General features: G+C 39.4%; 5 protein-coding genes across 5 annotated transcripts in view; all 5 read left to right on the top strand.

The window, feature by feature from the left end:
• LOC307236154 (protocadherin gamma-C5-like) overlaps window positions 1-19177 on the top strand; it is a gene marked incomplete at its 5' end in the record, with an annotated part of 315288 nt that overhangs the window by 74662 nt on the left and 221449 nt on the right. The gene's annotated exons all lie outside the window — the stretch shown is intronic.
• Window positions 1-19177, top strand: part of LOC307235520 (uncharacterized protein) — a gene marked incomplete at its 3' end in the record, with an annotated part of 89054 nt that overhangs the window by 27867 nt on the left and 42010 nt on the right. The window lies entirely within an intron of this gene.
• LOC307235526 (protocadherin gamma-A11-like) lies at window positions 1169-3490 on the top strand (the record flags this gene model as incomplete). Its single annotated transcript, XM_080007651.1, has 1 exon — window positions 1169-3490. The coding sequence occupies exon 1, from the start codon at window positions 1184-1186 to the stop codon at window positions 3488-3490; it is 2307 nt and encodes a 768-aa protein (XP_079863777.1). The 5' UTR covers window positions 1169-1183.
• Window positions 7658-10051, top strand: LOC307235525 (protocadherin gamma-A11-like; the record flags this gene model as incomplete). The annotated part of the gene is made up of 1 exon (XM_080007650.1): window positions 7658-10051. One exon carries the CDS (start codon window positions 7658-7660, stop codon window positions 10049-10051), a length of 2394 nt encoding a protein of 797 aa, XP_079863776.1.
• Window positions 12214-15115, top strand: LOC307235523 (protocadherin gamma-A12-like; the record flags this gene model as incomplete). The annotated part of the gene is made up of 2 exons (XM_080007648.1): window positions 12214-14505; window positions 15107-15115. 2 exons carry the CDS (start codon window positions 12214-12216, stop codon window positions 15113-15115), a joined length of 2301 nt encoding a protein of 766 aa, XP_079863774.1.

Below are 19177 nucleotides of genomic sequence, written 5' to 3'. Positions count from 1 at the left end.
TTGGGATTGGAAATGAAGCGCCCTTGTTGAGTAAAGTGCTTTGTATTTGTTCAAAATCTTTGTATTTCCTCTTTGATAGTATGTATTATTGTAATGTCAATTAAACATTTGATGAACAAATCCTGCAATATTACGGGTGAAACATGGCTGTCATTTCATAGGATGGTTCTTCGTGGAAATACACTCTTAGCTTTTAATTGTCCTTTGATATTACTCTGACAAACATTGTATATTATTATCCAAATTATTCAGATGGCCAGTTGAGGTCAAGACTTAGTGACAATGGAATAATTGGATTTATCAATGAAAATGCATCCATATGAGATGGTTGTAATTCAATTAGATATGCCATGAACATATTCTATGCCATTGAGGGGTAAGATGAGAGAGAGAGAGAGAGAGAGAGAGAGAGAGAGAGAGAGAGAGAGAGAGAGAGAGAGAGAGAGAGAGAGAGAGAGAGAGAGGAGAGAGAGGAGAGAGAGAGAGAGAGAGAGAGAGAGAGAGAGAGAGAGAGAGAGAGAGAGAGAGAGAGAGAGAGAGAGAGAGAGAGAGAGAGGAGAGAGAGAGAGAGAGAGAGAGAGAGAGAGAGAGAGAGAGAGAGAGAGAGAGAGAGAGAGAGAGAGAGAGAGAGAGAGAAAACACGTGTTTATCATTCATTTTGAATTTGATTTTAAGAGTAAAATCTATCAAAGCCTTGTTGTCTGCGATGTCTCTCTCCATTGTGTTGATCTTTCTGTGACACAGACAATTTGTTATTGCTTATAAGTAAAACACATATACTATAAGGTAAAACTTAGTTTATCTTAAGGGGGAAAAGGCTCTAATGGGATGAAATGTGAAATAATTCAATGAATCACTTCCTCCTTCTGAATGTGTTGTATTTCTTTTAGACTCATGGTGTCACTATACACCAATATTCCGTTTAATTAACCTCCACCCTCTGTTTCGAGTATCTGGGTTTCACAAATAGAGAACAAGCCCAAAACATCGGTATGAATCCAGATTTTTTACATCAAATCGTGCTGCTTTATTTGTTGGAATAACTCGACACGATCATCGCATCAATTACCGAGCTGTTGTAGTGAAGATGGCTTTCAGGATGTTCAATCTGCGCGGCTTTGTCTTTTTCTTTGCTTTGTTGCGTGTCGCATATGGCGACCTGAGCTATTCTATCCCCGAGGAGATGAAACGCGGATCTGTTATTGGAAATATAGCCAAGGATCTGGGACTTGAGGTGGGAAAACTATCTGCTCGGAATGCTCGTATTGAAACCGAGGACAACGACAGAAGGTACTGTGACATCAACCTTCGGAGCGGAGAGCTGACTGTAGCGGAGAGAATAGACAGAGAGGAGCTTTGCGGAGAAAATCCTTCGTGTGTTCTTAAATGTGAGCTGCTGCTGGAAGGGCCCTTAGAATTACATCGTATATCACTACTGATCCAGGACATAAACGACAATGCACCAAGTTTCCCGACGGATATAATTAAGCTGGAAATTAGAGAATCCGCTGACAAAGGAGCTCGGTATCGTGTAAATGCGGCTCATGATGCAGATATAGGCCAGAATGATGTTCAGAGTTACACAATCCAACGAAATGAACACTTCGTTTTAAATATCCAAACCACAAGTGCTGGTAGTAAATATGGCGAGTTGGTTTTGGATAAGGAGTTAGACAGGGAGGAGCAGCAGGAAATTAAATTATTGCTCTCTGCTCTGGATGGAGGTTCTCCTCAGAGATCAGGGACTGTAGTGATACAAGTCACTGTGCTGGATGCGAATGATAACGCCCCAGTGTTCAGTCAATCTGTCTATGAAGCCAGTCTGCCTGAAAACTCTCCACTGAAAACCTCAGTAATAACTGTACGCGCCACGGACGCAGACGAGGGTGTCAATGGAGAAGTTACATACGAATTAAGCAGATTGTCTGATAAGTCAAGGAAATTATTTTCACTGGATCGAAAAACTGGAGAAATATCTGTGACAGGGGAAATAGACTTTGAGGAACAAATTAAACATGAAATGTTTGTTGAGGCCAAAGATGGATATGGTCTCTCCTCAGATGCAAAAGTGGTTATAACTATAACGGATGTTAATGACAACGCCCCAATAATATTGTTAAAATCTTTAACCAATCCAGTGCTAGAGAATGTGTCACCTGGTACAGAGGTGGGCATCATTAATGTCCAAGACAAAGATTCTGAGAAAAACCGACAAGTGCGCTGCTTTATCCAGCAAAATGTTCCTTTTAAACTGATTCCTTCCATCAAAAATTATTATTCTTTGGTGACCACGGACAAACTAGACCGTGAACTAGTTTCTGATTACAACATCACAATCACAGCAACTGACGAGGGCTCTCCACCTCTGTCTTCCCTGAAAACTGTCCATCTCTCTGTAGCTGATGTCAATGACAATCCACCTGTATTTGAGGAACAGTCCTACAGTGCATATGTGACTGAAAATAACAAACCTGGTCACACTTTATGTTCTGTTACTGCTGTAGACAGAGACTGGAGACAGAACGGGACAGTGATTTATTCACTCACACCAGGTGAAGTGAACGGTGCTCCAGTGTCTTCTTCTATATCTGTTCATGGAGACACTGGAGTGATCCAAAGTGTGAGGTCGTTTGATTATGAACAGTTCAGGAGCTTCACAGTGATGATCATGGCCAGAGACAATGGTTCTCCTCCTCTTAGCAGCAACGTGACGGTCAGTGTTTTCATAACGGATGTAAATGACAACTCCCCTCAGATACTGTACCCTGCCCCAGAGGGAAACTCCTTCATGACTGAGCTGGTCCCCAAAGCTGCACAAGGAGGCTCTCTGGTTTCCAAGGTGATAGCAGTGGACTCAGATTCTGGACAGAACGCCTGGCTGTCCTATCATATCATTAAATCCACTGATGCAGGACTTTTCACTGTTGGTCTCCACAGTGGAGAGATCAGGACACAGAGAGACATTTCTGAATCTGACAACATGAAACAGAATCTTATCGTAGCTGTAAAGGATAATGGACAGCCCTCCCTCTCTGCCACCTGTGCCTTGTTCCTACTGATCTCTGACAACTTGGCTGAGGTCCCTGAACTGAAAGATATGGCTTATGAAGATAACGGTTCCAAACTGACGTCTTATCTCATCATCGCGTTGGTATCTGTCTCCACCTTTTTTCTGACTTTCATTATCATCATTTTGGGATTGAGATTTTGTCGTAGGAGTAAGCCAAGACTGTTTTTTGATGGAGCGGTCGCTCTCCCCAGCTCCTATCTCCCCCCAAACTACGCAGATGTTGATGGTACTGGAACTTTACGCAGCACATATAATTATGATGCATATTTAACAACTGGATCTAGAACAAGTGACTTCAAGTTCGTCAGGTCATACAATGACAACACGCTGCCTGCAGACCAGACTCTGAGAAAAACACCAACTGATTTCGAGGAAGCATTTGGAGATCTTGATGTTTCCCCAGAGGTATGTGCACTGTAGTTAAGAAAATATTCTTTAATTATCTTATTATTGTAGTCATTACATTCATGTTTCAACAACATTTTCAAACACATTTGACAAAAAAGCATACAAATCTAGATAATTTGGTAAAGCGCATCAAAGTTTGTAACTAATACTTCTTTGTAGTACTTGCAATTATATTTTCTAATTTTTCTCCACTTTACAAGATGTTTGGTTGATATAATAGCCCTGTTTCTTCATATCCTCATTCAGATTTGGTTATATGTAGTACATCAGTGCATTACTGCTTTGTTATTTGTGTTCAGTCTTGGTTTAAACTACAAATAATGTCGATTACAAAGTTTTAAACAACATTGCCCTTTTTGTAGTCAGCTATTTTGCTAGTTTTTATCTTGTTTGTACCAAAATATCAACGTGTGTGTGTGCGTGCGTGTGCGTGCGTGCGTGTGTGTGTGGCGCTCACAAGTCATTCCTTGCATGTCCAAGTCAAGTCTCAAGTCTTTGAGGGTCAAGTGAGAGTCAAGTTTCCAGTTCTTGGTCACAAGTCCAAGTCAAGTCTCTTATGGTGTGATGAGTGTTCTATCTGCTGCATGTCAGGTGTTGTAAGACTACTAAAGAGCTATTTCTAAGAAATTCACAGTATGTATATATCATCATTAGTAACTATTGTGCATAATCTCCGGGTGCGTTGCATAGATATTTCACTGCAGATATATCTATGTAAGTATGAATATGTATGTGACGAATAAACCTCTTTATCTTGATCTTGATCACACATTTATCTATCCATATTCTTTAAATCACGCTTTAAATCATTATACATTATAATACAAGGAAAAACCCAATGGAAGCTTTACTTCAAGTTCAGAATTGTATATTTCCTTGTAACATCAACATACAGTATAGGCCAGGTGTGCAAGAAAACTATTATTACGTTAAAACAATTTATTTTACTTTTCTAGAATAATTGTTCCCTTGATCCATGTCAATTTGTCAATAACAAAATATTTCTCACTCATAAAATAAAAATTATTCGAACAATACGTCTATACAATATAATAGATGATAATAGAAGTCATTGAATGGAATGAATGGAATGACTTTTTTATTGAAAAAGAAAACTAAGAGCAAATCGATCGAAAGACAAGGAATGAAAACACAGGCCAATATAACCCTCATTATATAACACAAGTTACTTAAAGTCTCGACGGTGTACGAATATATGGCCGGTTTTTGTAGCACTATCTCTTGGGGTTTTTGTGTTTGTTTTCTGAATCATTTTCACTGATCGGACTCGGATAAATCTCCTGCTCCTCCTCGCCTTTGTCTGCAAAAAATAAATTCCAACGCTGGTGTAGGATGTCTCCAATCTCCATCTCCACTTGGCCTTTAGACATTTCTTTGCAACCATCAGGCAGAAAACAAACTGGCAAAACATACGTTACGTTGGTTGTCGCCCAGCGTTAACGCGAGCCAAAAGCTGCACGTGACTTTGAGGCTTCGTGTAGCTGTCCAGAATCTCTCCTCTGATTGGTGGACTGTTGTTGAAGATCATCAAACTTCCGATTGGCTGGGTGTGACATCACTCATTGTGACATCATAGCCACGTGGTTGGCCAAAAGTGAGGACTATCCAATAAGATAAAAAACGCATGTGATTTCACTAGTAAGTGATTTATACAGAGGAGCGACTCAGATCGTTGTCGGCGGCGACACGCTAGGTTTTAAAGATTGTTCATGTTATTAAATTAATTACAAGCGAGTCATATATGTTTGCTTTGCAGATGTAAACCTGAAATCATTTTGGATCCAGGGAAGCTGCTTTTGATAATGGAACACCTGACTTCTGGAGACCTAACTTTAAACATCCCTCATTATTTACCGAGGAGGGAAGAATATCAACAAAACACTCATTAAAACTTACACGTGCAGTATAGTTCCTAGAGGGCAGATTGTGCAAAATTGCTTAAAACACACACACACACACACACACACGCACACACGCACACACGCACACACGCACACACGCGCACACGCACACACTGGAATGCTTTAATATAGAATTCTCTTGACATTCAAGTATTTCTCAGAGCCGAACAAAACAGAGTATTACTGTTCTAAAACTGTGGTATTTGAATTAATTCTCTGTCCCTTTACCAAATGAAAGTATTAAATATAAATACGATTTATTGGCATTCCTCTTTGATAAAATGTTATTCCATGATTAGGCATTTTGGAAATGTCCAGTAAATATTTTCAATAATCAAGAATTTTATCTTCCTTCATACAGTAACATAGCAAACATTTTGTTTCTTTGTCCATGCCAAGGTTTAAATTTAGTTTCATTGATTAATCTGTAGAATCACCATCTCCTATTAATCTCAATAAGAGTAGTATGGAGATCAAAGATACAATCAGGTTGAACTTTAGTTGAAATCATTAATGTTTTGGTCTTTATAACAATATTAATTAACAAGTATATTTTTCATGCGTACATTATCCTCAACCCATCTGTAGTATTCTTAATGGATGGTACACAGCGTCTCTCCTACTAGATATGCTGTATTTTGTTGTTTCACACTGCGCACATGCTTCACCCATATGTGGTTAACAAATTAGTATATATTTGTGTATTTACATCACCACTGTACTACCATGTATTGCTATTTACTGCCATCTGTAATGGCTGTCTCATCACTTGCCTTCTTTTATCTGCACTTGCTTTTATATTTTGTTTTCATCGACACTCTTTTTAGTCATATGCTGTAGCGACTAATCCTCAAATGATTTGATCAAGTTCTATCATATTTTATTATAGCTGACTTGACTTTCCTGTTGAATGACATGTGTCATTATCCGAATTAGGAATGTTTAAAAAAAAAACTATCGGGAAATGCTTCTGTACTGTTGCTTTTAAACTCTAGTACAGCAAAGTTCTTGTTGAAAAATGATCAATTAATTTGAATGGTTATATAAGTTCTCGGTAGTTTGACATGGATGTCATCTTGAGTACCTGTTGATTCCAAACCCAAGTAAGCATGGGAATGTGAAAGTCACATCTGAGTTAAAATGCACCATGATGCCTTGATTACTTACGCTGTAGATGCGCTCCAAACATATATCTGGGATATGTTGATTCTACCCAATGAATAGAGGTAACTGTGAAGCACATGTAAGAGCCCCAAAGTTATTTGAACTCTTGTTTATTAGTTCCAAAATTGAAATGGAATACAGTTGAAAAGAAACTTTCTCACAACAGGATTAATGTAACTTCACTGGGAGACAGAAGAGATTGTTTTCTAACTGATCCGGAGGCTTGGGAAAATATTTCAAGGTTGTACTATTTGTAGCAGTGAATAAATACATTTGGAGATGTCCAGGTAAACTACATCCTTTACCTAATTTAAATTTAGTCTGTTTTTCTAAATAATCCTTTCACATCGTGTGTGTGTTTGTGTGCAAGCCTTGCATAATTTATGTTTCAAGTACTACTTCAAGCAGTGGTTTTACATTTTTGAGTGAAGTGACATAGCCGTAACTGTACTGCATATTATGGGTATTGAAGGTTGCCTGTTACATCTATAAATAACATTTTTAAATAAAATGTTAAGTATAATGTAATATATTCACCTTCTGTTTCGGTGTGGAGTATATTTGTAGAGCTGTCCATGGTACTGAAGTTGGCTTTTCAGCTCTGACTAAATCTGTTTCTACATTATCTCGGCACTGAATATGTGCGTTTTAAATTAGTATAATGCTGGTAATAGATTGGATAATATAATCAAATGGATAGAACATTTTATCTGTCTATCTGTCTTTCTGTCTATCTATCTATATATGAGATTATTGTGACAATAATATATTTAAAAGGAAGAAAGGAATGTAACATGCACTTTCATCTGGTAGATTGGCCTCTCTCAGAGTGTGTTATATCCCATATTAACTCACGGTGTCACTATACACCAGCAGTGGATTGAACTGCTCTTTCTTCTAGTCTATTACACCACCCACAGAAGAGACGGAGCACGGAGCTGGGGAGTCGCGTACAATTCTGGCGAAAACAGGCATTGAAGACGGACGTTGTTGCAATTTTATTCATTTCTTTTACCTCCTTTGGGGGTTTTCGAGGACATTTATACAAGAGACACACAACTGTATTCGGTTGTTTATGGGATTTTCGATAAAGATGGAATACAGTCAGCTGGGCTTTGTCGTGTTGTTCGCTTTTCTGCGCTCCGCATACGGCGACTTGAGCTATTCTGTTCCCGAGGAGATGAAACGCGGATCTGTTATTGGAAATATCGCCAAGGACCTGGGACTCGAGGTGGGAGCACTGTCTGCCCGAAAGGCTCGTATCGAAACGGGGAAGAACGACAGGAGGTTCTGTGATATCAGCCTTCTGACCGGGGATTTCACCGTTGTGGAGAGAATGGACAGAGAGGAGCTGTGCGGGGAAAAACCTTCGTGTGTTTTGAAATTCGAGATACTTTTCGAAAATCCCTTGGAGTTGCATCGTATATCGCTACAGATTCAAGACATAAACGACAATCCTCCCAGTTTCCCGAAGGAGAAAATCAAGCTTGAAATCAGGGAGTCCGCTGTGAAAGGAGCTCGGTATCGTGTGATTGCAGCCCACGATTCAGACATCGGCCAGAATGCGGTTCAACGATATACTCTTCAGCACAACAGCAACTTCGTTTTGAATACGCAGACGACAAGTGCGGGTAGCAAATATGGTGAATTGGTTTTGGAAAAGGAGTTGGACAGGGAGGAGCAGCGGGAAATGACGCTGTTGCTCACGGCTCTGGATGGAGGTTCTCCTCAGAGATCAGGGACTTTACTTATCGACGTCATTGTGCTGGATGCGAACGATAACGCCCCAGTGTTCAGCCAGGCCGTCTATGAAGCCAGTCTGCCGGAAAACGCAGCTTTGGAAAGCCGAGTATTAACAGTGAGCGCAACGGACGCAGACGATGGTGTTAATGGAGAAGTAACATATGAATTTAATAAAATGTCTGATAAGTCACGGAAGCTGTTTTCACTAGATGAAAAAAACGGGGAGATACGCGTAGCAGGGAACATAGACTATGAGGAGGGTACTAAATATGAAATGTTTATCGAGGCCAAAGATGGATATGGTCTCTCTTCAGATGCAAAAGTCATTATATTTATAACTGATGTTAATGACAACGCCCCAGTCATATCGTTAAAATCTTTGACCAATCCAGTGCCCGAGAATATGTCACCTGGTACAGAGGTGGGCATCATTAACGTACAGGACGGAGATTCGGAGAAAAACAGCCAAGTCCGCTGTTCTATTCATCAAAATGTTCCTTTTAAATTAATCCCTTCAATCCAAAATTATTATTCTTTGGTGACCACGGACAACCTAGACCGTGAACTAGTTTCTGATTATAATATTACAATCACTGCTACTGATGAGGGCTCTCCACCTCTGTCTTCCTTGAAAACTGTCCAACTCTCTGTAGCTGATGTCAATGACAATCCACCTGTATTTGAGGAACAGTCCTACAGTGCATATGTGACTGAAAATAACAAACCTGGTCACACTTTATGTTCTGTTACTGCTGTAGACAGAGACTGGAGACAGAACGGGACAGTGATTTATTCACTCACACCAGGTGAAGTGAACGGTGCTCCAGTGTCTTCTTATGTATCTGTTCATGGAGACACTGGAGTGATCCAAAGTGTGAGGTCGTTTGATTATGAACAGTTCAGGAGTTTTACAGTGATGATCATGGCCAGAGACAATGGTTCTCCTCCTCTCAGCAGCAACGTGACGGTCAGTGTTTTCATAGCGGATGTAAATGACAACTCCCCTCAGATACTGTACCCTGCCCCAGAGGGAAACTCCTTCATGACTGAGCTGGTCCCCAAAGCTGCACAAGGAGGCTCTCTGGTTTCCAAGGTGATAGCAGTGGACTCAGATTCTGGACAGAACGCCTGGCTGTCCTATCATATCATTAAATCCACTGATGCAGGACTTTTCACTGTTGGTCTCCACAGTGGAGAGATCAGGACACAGAGAGACATTTCTGAATCTGACAACATGAAACAGAATCTTATCGTAGCTGTAAAGGATAATGGACAGCCCTCCCTCTCTGCCACCTGTGCCTTGTTCCTACTGATCTCTGACAACTTGGCTGAGGTTCCTGAACTGAAAGATATGGCGTATGAAGACAATGGTTCAAAACTGACTTCCTATCTTATTATCGCGTTGGTATCTGTCTCCACTTTTTTTCTGACTTTCATCATCATCATTCTTGGATTAAGATTTTGTCGCAGGAGGAAGCCAAGACTGTTTTTTGATGGAGCGGTCGCTCTCCCCAGCTCCTATCTCCCCCCAAACTACGCAGATGTTGATGGTACTGGAACTTTACACAGCACATATAATTATGATGCATATTTAACAACAGGATCTCGAACAAGTGACTTCAAGTTCGTCACATCTTACAATGACAACACGCTGCCTGCAGACCAGACTCTGAGAAAATCACCAACTGATTTTGAAGAAGCATTTGGAGATCTTGATGTTTCCCCAGAGGTAGGCATGACATAGATATAGGCTTGAGTGTCTCATCTGTCACTCAAGTAAAGCCATCTGCATTGAATTTTGTGTTTTGCTGTCTCTGTAAGCTGTTCACCATCAGAGTTGAAAGTGATATATATTTTTAGTTTTTCTGTTCTTTAAACATATACTATATGGATACTGCATATTCGGCAGACTAAATTCCTCAGAAACCTTTCCCTAATATACATTTTTAGTTCAAATTTAAACATAGTCCATGCCTGATTTGTGCGTGTGTGTGTGTGTGCGTGCGTGCGTGCGTGCGTGCGTGCGTGTGTGCGTGTGTGCGTGTGTGTGTGTGTGTGTGTGGTTTTTAAGTTCTGTTTGTCTTGATTCATTCTTGTATTGCATTCCTTGCTTTCAGTGGTTGCAGTAGGTATTTTTTAAAACAGTTTATTGACACTACAGTGTGAGCAGAAAGGTCTGATATTATGTCTGGTGATGTAGTTGGATGACAGTCAGCTATACTTTGTTTTCACTAAAAATTAAATATGTAACGGCAGCAATATACATCCATTTGGTTTCTGCAGTGGACCTCTTACAGTGAACATTGGGCAGGCAGATATTTTATAAAGAATGGACAAATGTAATACATGCATATAAAGCAATCGTTTTTCTTTCGTCTCTGTTTTTGTTACATTAGGTTTGGTGGAGATCTGCTTCTTGTTTGATAGCTTTTTTGTTCCAAAGCTGCAAAACATTTTTAGTTTTACCCCCCCATCCACACAATAATGTTTACAATGTGTATGTGATATTTACTTTGTTATGATAGCAGTGGTTTACAAGTTCAAATAAATACTTAATTAAATGCACAACCAAGACTATTTTCATGGGCATCCAGTTTGTATTCATGAGTCCAAACCGCATGCGTTTGTTGGGATGGGAGTTGAAGTGCCATTGCTGAATTAAGTGCTTGGTATTTATTCAAAATATTTGCATTTCCCCTTTGATAATCTAGTATATATTGTTGGAATGTGAATGAAACATTTGATGAATATATCCTGCAATATTACGTTGCATATTTTGTTTAACTGTGGCTGTCAATCCACAGGATGGTTCTTCATGGTAATACACTCTTGGCTTTTAATTGTCTTTTGATATTACTTTGTAGAGACTTAACATTTTATTTTCCAAAATATTCAGATTGCCAGTTAAGGTGGAGACTTTGTGAGAATTCAATAATTGGAGTGATGAATGAAAATGCATTAATATAAGATGGTTGTAATACAATGGGATGTGCCTTAAACATCTTCTATGCCTCTGAAGGAGACAATTCACATAGACAAGATAGAGTGAAAGAGACAGAGAGAGGGAGAAAGAGAGAGTTGGAAGAGATAGATATCGGGAGAGAGAGAGAGAGAGAGAAAAATGTGATGGTAATTCATTTCAAGTTTCCATTCTTGAAAAAGTATTTTTGTTACCTTTTTTCTGAGTTTTTCACACGTGACATATTACCATTTTCAAATTATTGTATGTATAGCTTTGTATAAATATTGAATTCACAAATATTTCCCATAGATATATATATATTTTAAATACTATTCGACAAAAATACAATTTGCGTTCATCATTAATTTTACTTTGATTTTAAGAGAGAAATCTATCAAAGCCTTGTCTGCGATTTCTCTGACCATTGTCCTGATTTTTTCTCTGACATAGTTACCCTTATTTGCAAAAAAGTTATGTATTTAAAATATAATTAATTTCAAAGACCACTTGTTCTTGCTCATACGTAAAACGCATATATTCTAAGGCAATTTTTAATTTATCTTAAGGGGGGGAAAAAGGCTGTTATGGGATGGAATATGAAGTGATTTATGAACCACTTCCTCCCCCTGAATATGTTGTATTTCTTTTAGACTCATGGTGTCACTATACACCAATATTCCGTTTAATTCCCCTCCACCCTCTGTATCGAGAATCTGGGTTTCACAAATAGAGAACAAGCCCAAAACGCCGGAATGAGTCTGGATTTTTTCGAACAAATCGTGCTGCTTTATTTATTGGAATAACTCGACAACATCATCCGCATCCACTATCGAGCGTTTGTACTGAAGATGGCTTTCAGGATGTTCAATCTGCGCGGCTTTGTCTTTTTCTTTGCTCTGTTGCGTGTCGCATATGGCGACCTGAGCTATTCTATCCCCGAGGAGATGAAACGCGGATCTGTTATTGGAAATATAGCCAAGGATCTGGGACTTGAGGTGGGCAAACTATCTGCTCGGAATGCTCGTATTGAAACCGAGGACAACGACAGAAGGTACTGTGACATCAACCTTCGGAGCGGAGAGCTGACTGTAGCGGAGAGAATAGACAGAGAGGAGCTTTGTGGAGAAAAACCTTCGTGTGTTCTTAAATTTGAGCTGCTGCTGGAAGGGCCCTTAGAATTACATCGTATATCACTACTGATCCAGGACATAAACGACAATGCACCAAGTTTCCCGACGGATATAATTAAGCTGGAAATTAGAGAATCCGCTGACAAAGGAGCTCGGTATCGTGTTAATGCGCCTCATGATGCAGATATAGGCCAGAATGATGTTCAGAGTTACACAATCCAACGAAATGAACACTTCGTTTTAAATATCCAAACGACAAGTGCTGGTAGTAAATACTGCGAGTTGGTTTTGGATAAGGAGTTAGACAGGGAGGAGCAGCAGGAAATTAAATTATTGCTCACTGCTCTGGATGGAGGTTCTCCTCAGAGATCAGGGACTGTAGCGATCCAAGTCACTGTGCTGGATGCGAATGATAACGCCCCGGTGTTCAGTCAATCTGTCTATGAAGCCAGTCTGCCTGAAAACTCTCCACTGAAAACCTCAGTAATAACTGTACGCGCCACGGACGCAGACGAGGGTGTCAATGGAGAAGTTACATACGAACTAACGCGATTGTCTGATAAGTCAAGGAAATTATTTTCACTTGATCGTAAAACTGGAGAGATAACTGTGACAGGGGAAGTAGACTTTGAAGAGGAATCCAGATATGAAATGTTTGTTGAGGCCAAAGATGGATATGGCCTCTCTTCAGACGCAAAAGTAATTATAACTATAAGTGATGTTAATGACAACGTCCCAGTTATATATTTAAAATCGTTGAATAATCCAGTGCCAGAGAATGTGTCACCTGGTACAGAGGTGGGCATCATTAATGTCCAAGACAGAGATTCTGAGAAAAACCGACAAGTGCTCTGCTTTATCCAGCAAAATGTTCCATTTAAATTAATTCCTTCCATCAAAAATTATTATTCTTTGGTGACCACGGACATCCTAGACCGTGAACTAGTTTCTGATTACAACATCACAGTCACAGCAACTGACCAGGGCTCTCCACCTCTGTCTTCCTTGAAAACTGTCCATCTCTCTGTAGCTGATGTCAATGACAATCCACCTGTATTTGAGGAACAGTCCTACAGTGCATATGTGACTGAAAATAACAAACCTGGTCACACTTTATGTTCTGTTACTGCTGTAGACAGAGACTGGAGACAGAACGGGACAGTGATTTATTCACTCACACCAGGTGAAGTGAACGGTGCTCCAGTGTCTTCTTCTATATCTGTTCATGGAGACACTGGAGTGATCCAAAGTGTGAGGTCGTTTGATTATGAACAGTTCAGGAGTTTTACAGTGATGATCATGGCCAGAGACAATGGTTCTCCTCCTCTCAGCAGCAACGTGACGGTCAGTGTTTTCATAACGGATGTAAATGACAACTCCCCTCAGATACTGTACCCCGCCCCAGAGGGAAACTCCTTCATGACTGAGCTGGTCCCCAAAGCTGCACAAGGAGGCTCTCTGGTTTCCAAGGTGATAGCAGTGGACTCAGATTCTGGACAGAACGCCTGGTTGTCCTATCATATCATTAAATCCACTGATGCAGGACTTTTCACTATTGGTCTCCACAGTGGAGAGATCAGGACACAGAGAGACATTTCTGAATCTGACAACATGAAACAGAATCTTATCGTAGCTGTAAAGGATAATGGACAGCCCTCCCTCTCTGCCACCTGTGCCTTGTTCCTACTGATCTCTGACAACTTGGCTGAGGTTCCTGAACTGAAAGATATGGCTTATGAAGACAATGGTTCAAAACTGACTTCCTATCTTATCATCGCGTTGGTATCTGTCTCCACTTTTTTTCTGACTTTCATTATCATCATTCTGGGATTAAGGTTTTGTCGCAGGAGAAAGCCAAGACTGTTTTTTGATGGAGCGGTCGCTCTCCCCAGCTCCTATCTCCCTCCAAACTATGCAGATGTTGATGGTACTGGAACTTTACGCAGCACATATAATTATGATGCATATTTAACAACTGGATCGAGAACAAGTGACTTCAAGTTCGTCAGGTCTTATAATGACAACACGCTGCTTGCAGACCAGACTCTGAGAAAAACACCAACCGATTTCGAAGAAGCATTTGGAGATCTTGATGTTTCCCCAGAGGTATGTAGTTGCACTGTAGTTGAGAAAGTATTCTTTATCAAATGATTGTCGTAATTACATTCATGTTTCAAAAACTTTTCCGATCACAAAGTTACAAAAAAGCATATCATTTGACATAATTTGGTAAAGCGCATCAAATTTAAAACTAAGACTTCTTTCTAGTACTTGCAATTATATTTTCAAATTTTGCTCCATTTTACAAAATGCTTGGTTGAAATTAAAGCCCTGTTTCTTCATATCCTCATTCAGATTTGGTTAGAGGTAGTACATCAGTGCATTACTGCTTTGTGATTTGTGTTCAGTCTACGTTTAAACTACAAATACTGTAGTTTACATGTTAAACAACATTGCCCATTTTGTAGTCAGCCATTCTGATTATTATTTCTTTGTTTGTACCAAAAGATCAACTTTTGTGTGTGTGTGTGTGTATGTGTGTGTGTGCGTGCGTGTGTGTGTGTGTTGCTCACAAGTAATTTATTGCATGTCCAAGTCAATTCTCAAATCTTTGAGGGTCAAATAAGAGTCAAGTTTAAAGTTCTTCGCCACAAGTCCAAGTCAAGTCTCTTATGGTGTAATCCGTGTTCTATCTGTTGCATGTCAGGTATTGTAAGACTACTAGAGAGCTCTCATTACACATTCATCTATTCGCATATCTCTAAATTCGCATATATTTAAATTCATGTATCGATAAGGAGTGTATGGTATTAAGCTTTAAATCATATTATACATTTTAATACATGGGAAACACTACGGAAGATTTACTTTTGCTTTACTTTCAGAATTGTATTGTTCCATGTCACATCAACATACGGTATAGGCCAAGTGTCATTACAACGACTGTTACCTTTTATTTGACTTTTCTCGAATAATATTTCCCCTTGATCCATGTCAATTTGTCAGTAACACACTACTTCTTAATCATAAAATAGAAATAATTTGAATTATACATATATTCAATAGTATAGATTATAATACATGAAATTGAATGGAATGAATGGAATAACATTTTCTTGAAAAAAAACAAAAAAAAAACGATAAGAACAAACGCATGGAAAGACAAGGAATTAAAACGCCGACAAATGAAACCCTCATTATACAACACAAGTTAATTCAGGTGTCTGCCGTGAACGAATTTATTTATATTTGTTTTCTGAATTTACTAATCGGGCTCGGATAAATCTCCTGCCCCTCGTCGCCTCTCTCCGCAAAAATAATTTCCAACGCTGGTGTAGGACGTCTCCAATCTCCATCTCTATTTGGCCTCAAGACATTTATTTGCAACCATCAGGCAGAAAACAAACTGGCAAAACTTGCGTTCCTTTGGTTTGGAACAGAGTCAACTCGATCCAAAAGCTGCAGGTGACTTTAAGATGATTTTTTTTTTATTTTCCGTTCAGAATCTCTCCTCTGATTGGTGGACTGTTGGTGATATTATTCGAGTTTCTGATTGGCTGTGTGTGACATCACTCACCGTGGCCTCAAAGCCACGTGGTTTGCCAAACGTGAGGACGATCCAATAAAATCTAAAGCGCATTTGATTTAACTGGAAAGTAAATGACAGAGAAGCGACTCATATCATTGTCGTCGGCGTCACACCAGGTTTTAAAGATTGTCCATGTTATTGAATGAGTTACAAGCAAATCATTTATGTTTGGTTTGCATATGTAAACCTGAAATACTTTTGGATCCACGGAAACTGCTTTTTATAAGGTAACACTTGACTTAAGGAGACCTAATTTTAAACATCTCATTATTTACCCATGAGGGAAAATACACACACACACACACACACCGGAATGCTTAAATATAGAATTTGGTAGACATTCGAGTTTTTCTCTGTCAATTTTAAAGAGCTGAATAAAATAGTATTACTATTCTAAAACTGTGGTAACCAAATGAGGGCATTTCATTTGAATAAAAGTTAATGGCATTCCTCTTTGATGAAATGATATTCTATGAATTAGGCCAAGGTTTATGTTTGGTTTCATTGACTAATCTGTAGAATCACCATCTCCTATTCATCTCAAGAGGGGTGGTATGCATTATAGATCGAAGATACAATCTTGTTGAACTTTAGTTGAAATCATTAGGGTTTTTTCTCATAACAATGTCACTGTATACATTTATTTTACACACGTACATTATCATAAACCCATCTGTATTATTTTCAATGGATGGTCCAGAGAGTCTCTACTGCTTGAGATGCTGTATCTTGCTGTTTCACACTGCAAATGCTTCACCCATATGTGGATAACAGATGAGAATATATTTGTGTATTTGCATCACCACTGTGCTACCATGTATTGCTATTGACTGCCATCTATAATAGCTGTCTAATCACTTGCCTTCTTTTATCTGCACTTGCCTGTATATTTTGTTTTCACAGACACTATATTTTGTCAAATGCTGTGACGACTAATCCTCAAATGACTTGATCAAGTTCTATCATATTTTATTATAGCTGACTTGACGTTCATGTTGAAGGACATGTGTCATTATCTCAATAAGAAATGCAAAAAAAACAACTCTAGGGAGATGCTTTTGTCCTGTAGCTTCGAAACTCTGATACAGCAAAGTTATTGTTGAAACACAATCAATTCATTTGAATCGTTACATAAGTACTCAGTAGTTTAACATGAATGTCATCCTGAGTACCTGTTGAATCCAAACCCAAGTAAGTATGGGAATGTGAAAGTCACATCTGAGTTAAGATGCATCATGATGCATTGATTATTTACCCCTTAGATGTGCTACAAACATACATCAAGGATTTTTATGATTCTACCCCGTGATTAGAGGTAACTGTAAAGCACATGTAAGAGCCCCATAGTTATTTTAGCTATTGTATTTTAGTTCCAAAAAAGGAACTGGAATGTAGTAGAAAAGAGACATTCTCACAACAGGATTAAGGTCACTTAACTGAGCCATCGAGCAGCATGTTCTCTCATTCATCTGGAGGTTTGGTACTATTTGTAGCAGCGTATAAATAGATTTGGAGAAATAAGGATAAAGTACATAATTTACATAATCAAATAAATCACATTTGTTTTACAATAATCATTTCACTGTGTGTGTTTACGTGCGAGCCTTGCATAATTTATGTTTCAAGTACGTACTACGTCAAGCAGCGGTTTCACATTTTTGAGTGAAGTGACATCGTCGTAGCTTTACTGTATATTATGTGTTTTACAGGTTGCGTGTTATATCTATAAATAACATTTTTAAATAAAGCAATAAGTATAATATAGTATATTCACCTAATGTTTCAATGTCAAGCATTGAGTATATTTGTAGAGCTGTCCATGGTACTGTAGTTGCCTTAAACTCAGAATAAATCAGTTCCCACATTATCTTGGCACTGAAAATGTGCGTTTTAAATTGGTATAATTCTGGTAATAGATTGGATAATATATACAAATGAATAAAGCATTTTATATATCTATATGTCTGTCTGTCTATCTATCTAGATATGAGACTATTATGACAATAAATATATATAATTGAAAGAAGGGAATGTAACATGCACTTTCATCTGGTAGATTGGCCTCTCTCAGAGTGTGTTATATCCCATATTAACTCACGGTGTCACTATACACCAGCAGTGGATTGAACTGCTCTTTCTTCTAGTCTATTACACCACCCACAGAAGAGACGGAGCACGGAGCTGGGGAGTCGCGGACAATTCTGTCGAAAACAGGCATTGAAGACAGACGTTGTTGCAGTTTTTTCATTGATTTTACCTCATTGTGGGGTTTTCGAGTACATTTATACGAGACACACACAACTGTATTCGGTAGTAAATGGGATTTTCTATGAAGATGGAATACAATCAGCTGGGTCTTCTCGGCTTTGTTGTGTTGTTCGCTTTCCTGCCCTCCGCATACGGCGACTTGAGCTATTCTGTTCCCGAGGAGATGAAACGCGGATCTGTTATTGGAAATATCGCCAAGGACCTGGGACTCGAGGTGGGAGCACTGTCTGCCCGAAAGGCTCGTATCGAAACGGGGAAGAACGACAGGAGGTTCTGTGATATCAGCCTTCTGACCGGGGAGTTCACCGTTGTGGAGAGAATGGACAGAGAGGAGCTGTGCGGGGAAAAACCTTCGTGTGTTGTGAAATTCGAGATACTTTTCGAAAATCCCTTGGAGTTGCATCGTATATCGCTACAGATTCAAGACATAAACGACAATCCGCCTCGTTTCCCGAAGGAGAAAATCAAGCTTGAAATCAGGGAGTCCGCTGACAAAGGAGCTCGGTATCGTGTGATTGCAGCCCAGGATTCAGACATCGGCCAGAATGCGGTTCAACGATATACTCTTCAGCGCAACAGCAACTTCGTTTTGAATACGCAGACGACAAGTGCGGGTCGTAAATATGGTGAATTGGTTTTGGAAAAGGAGTTGGACAGGGAGGAGCAGCGGGAAATGACTCTGTTGCTCACGGCTCTGGATGGAGGTTCTCCTCAGAGATCAGGGACTTTACTTATCGACGTCATTGTGCTGGATGCGAATGATAACGCCCCAGTGTTCAGCCAGGCCGTCTATGAAGCCAGTCTGCCGGAAAACGCAGCTTTGGAAAGCCGAGTATTAACAGTGAGCGCAACGGACGCAGACGATGGTGTCAATGGAGAAGTAACATATGAATTTAATATAATGTCTGATAAGTCACGGAA

This window comes from Zeus faber, assembly GCF_960531495.2.
Source record: "Zeus faber genome assembly, chromosome: 10".
Taxonomy (NCBI): Eukaryota; Metazoa; Chordata; class Actinopteri; order Zeiformes; family Zeidae; genus Zeus; species Zeus faber.
Note: the sequence above shows the minus strand (reverse complement) of the source record. Positions and strands in the feature narration are given on the sequence as shown.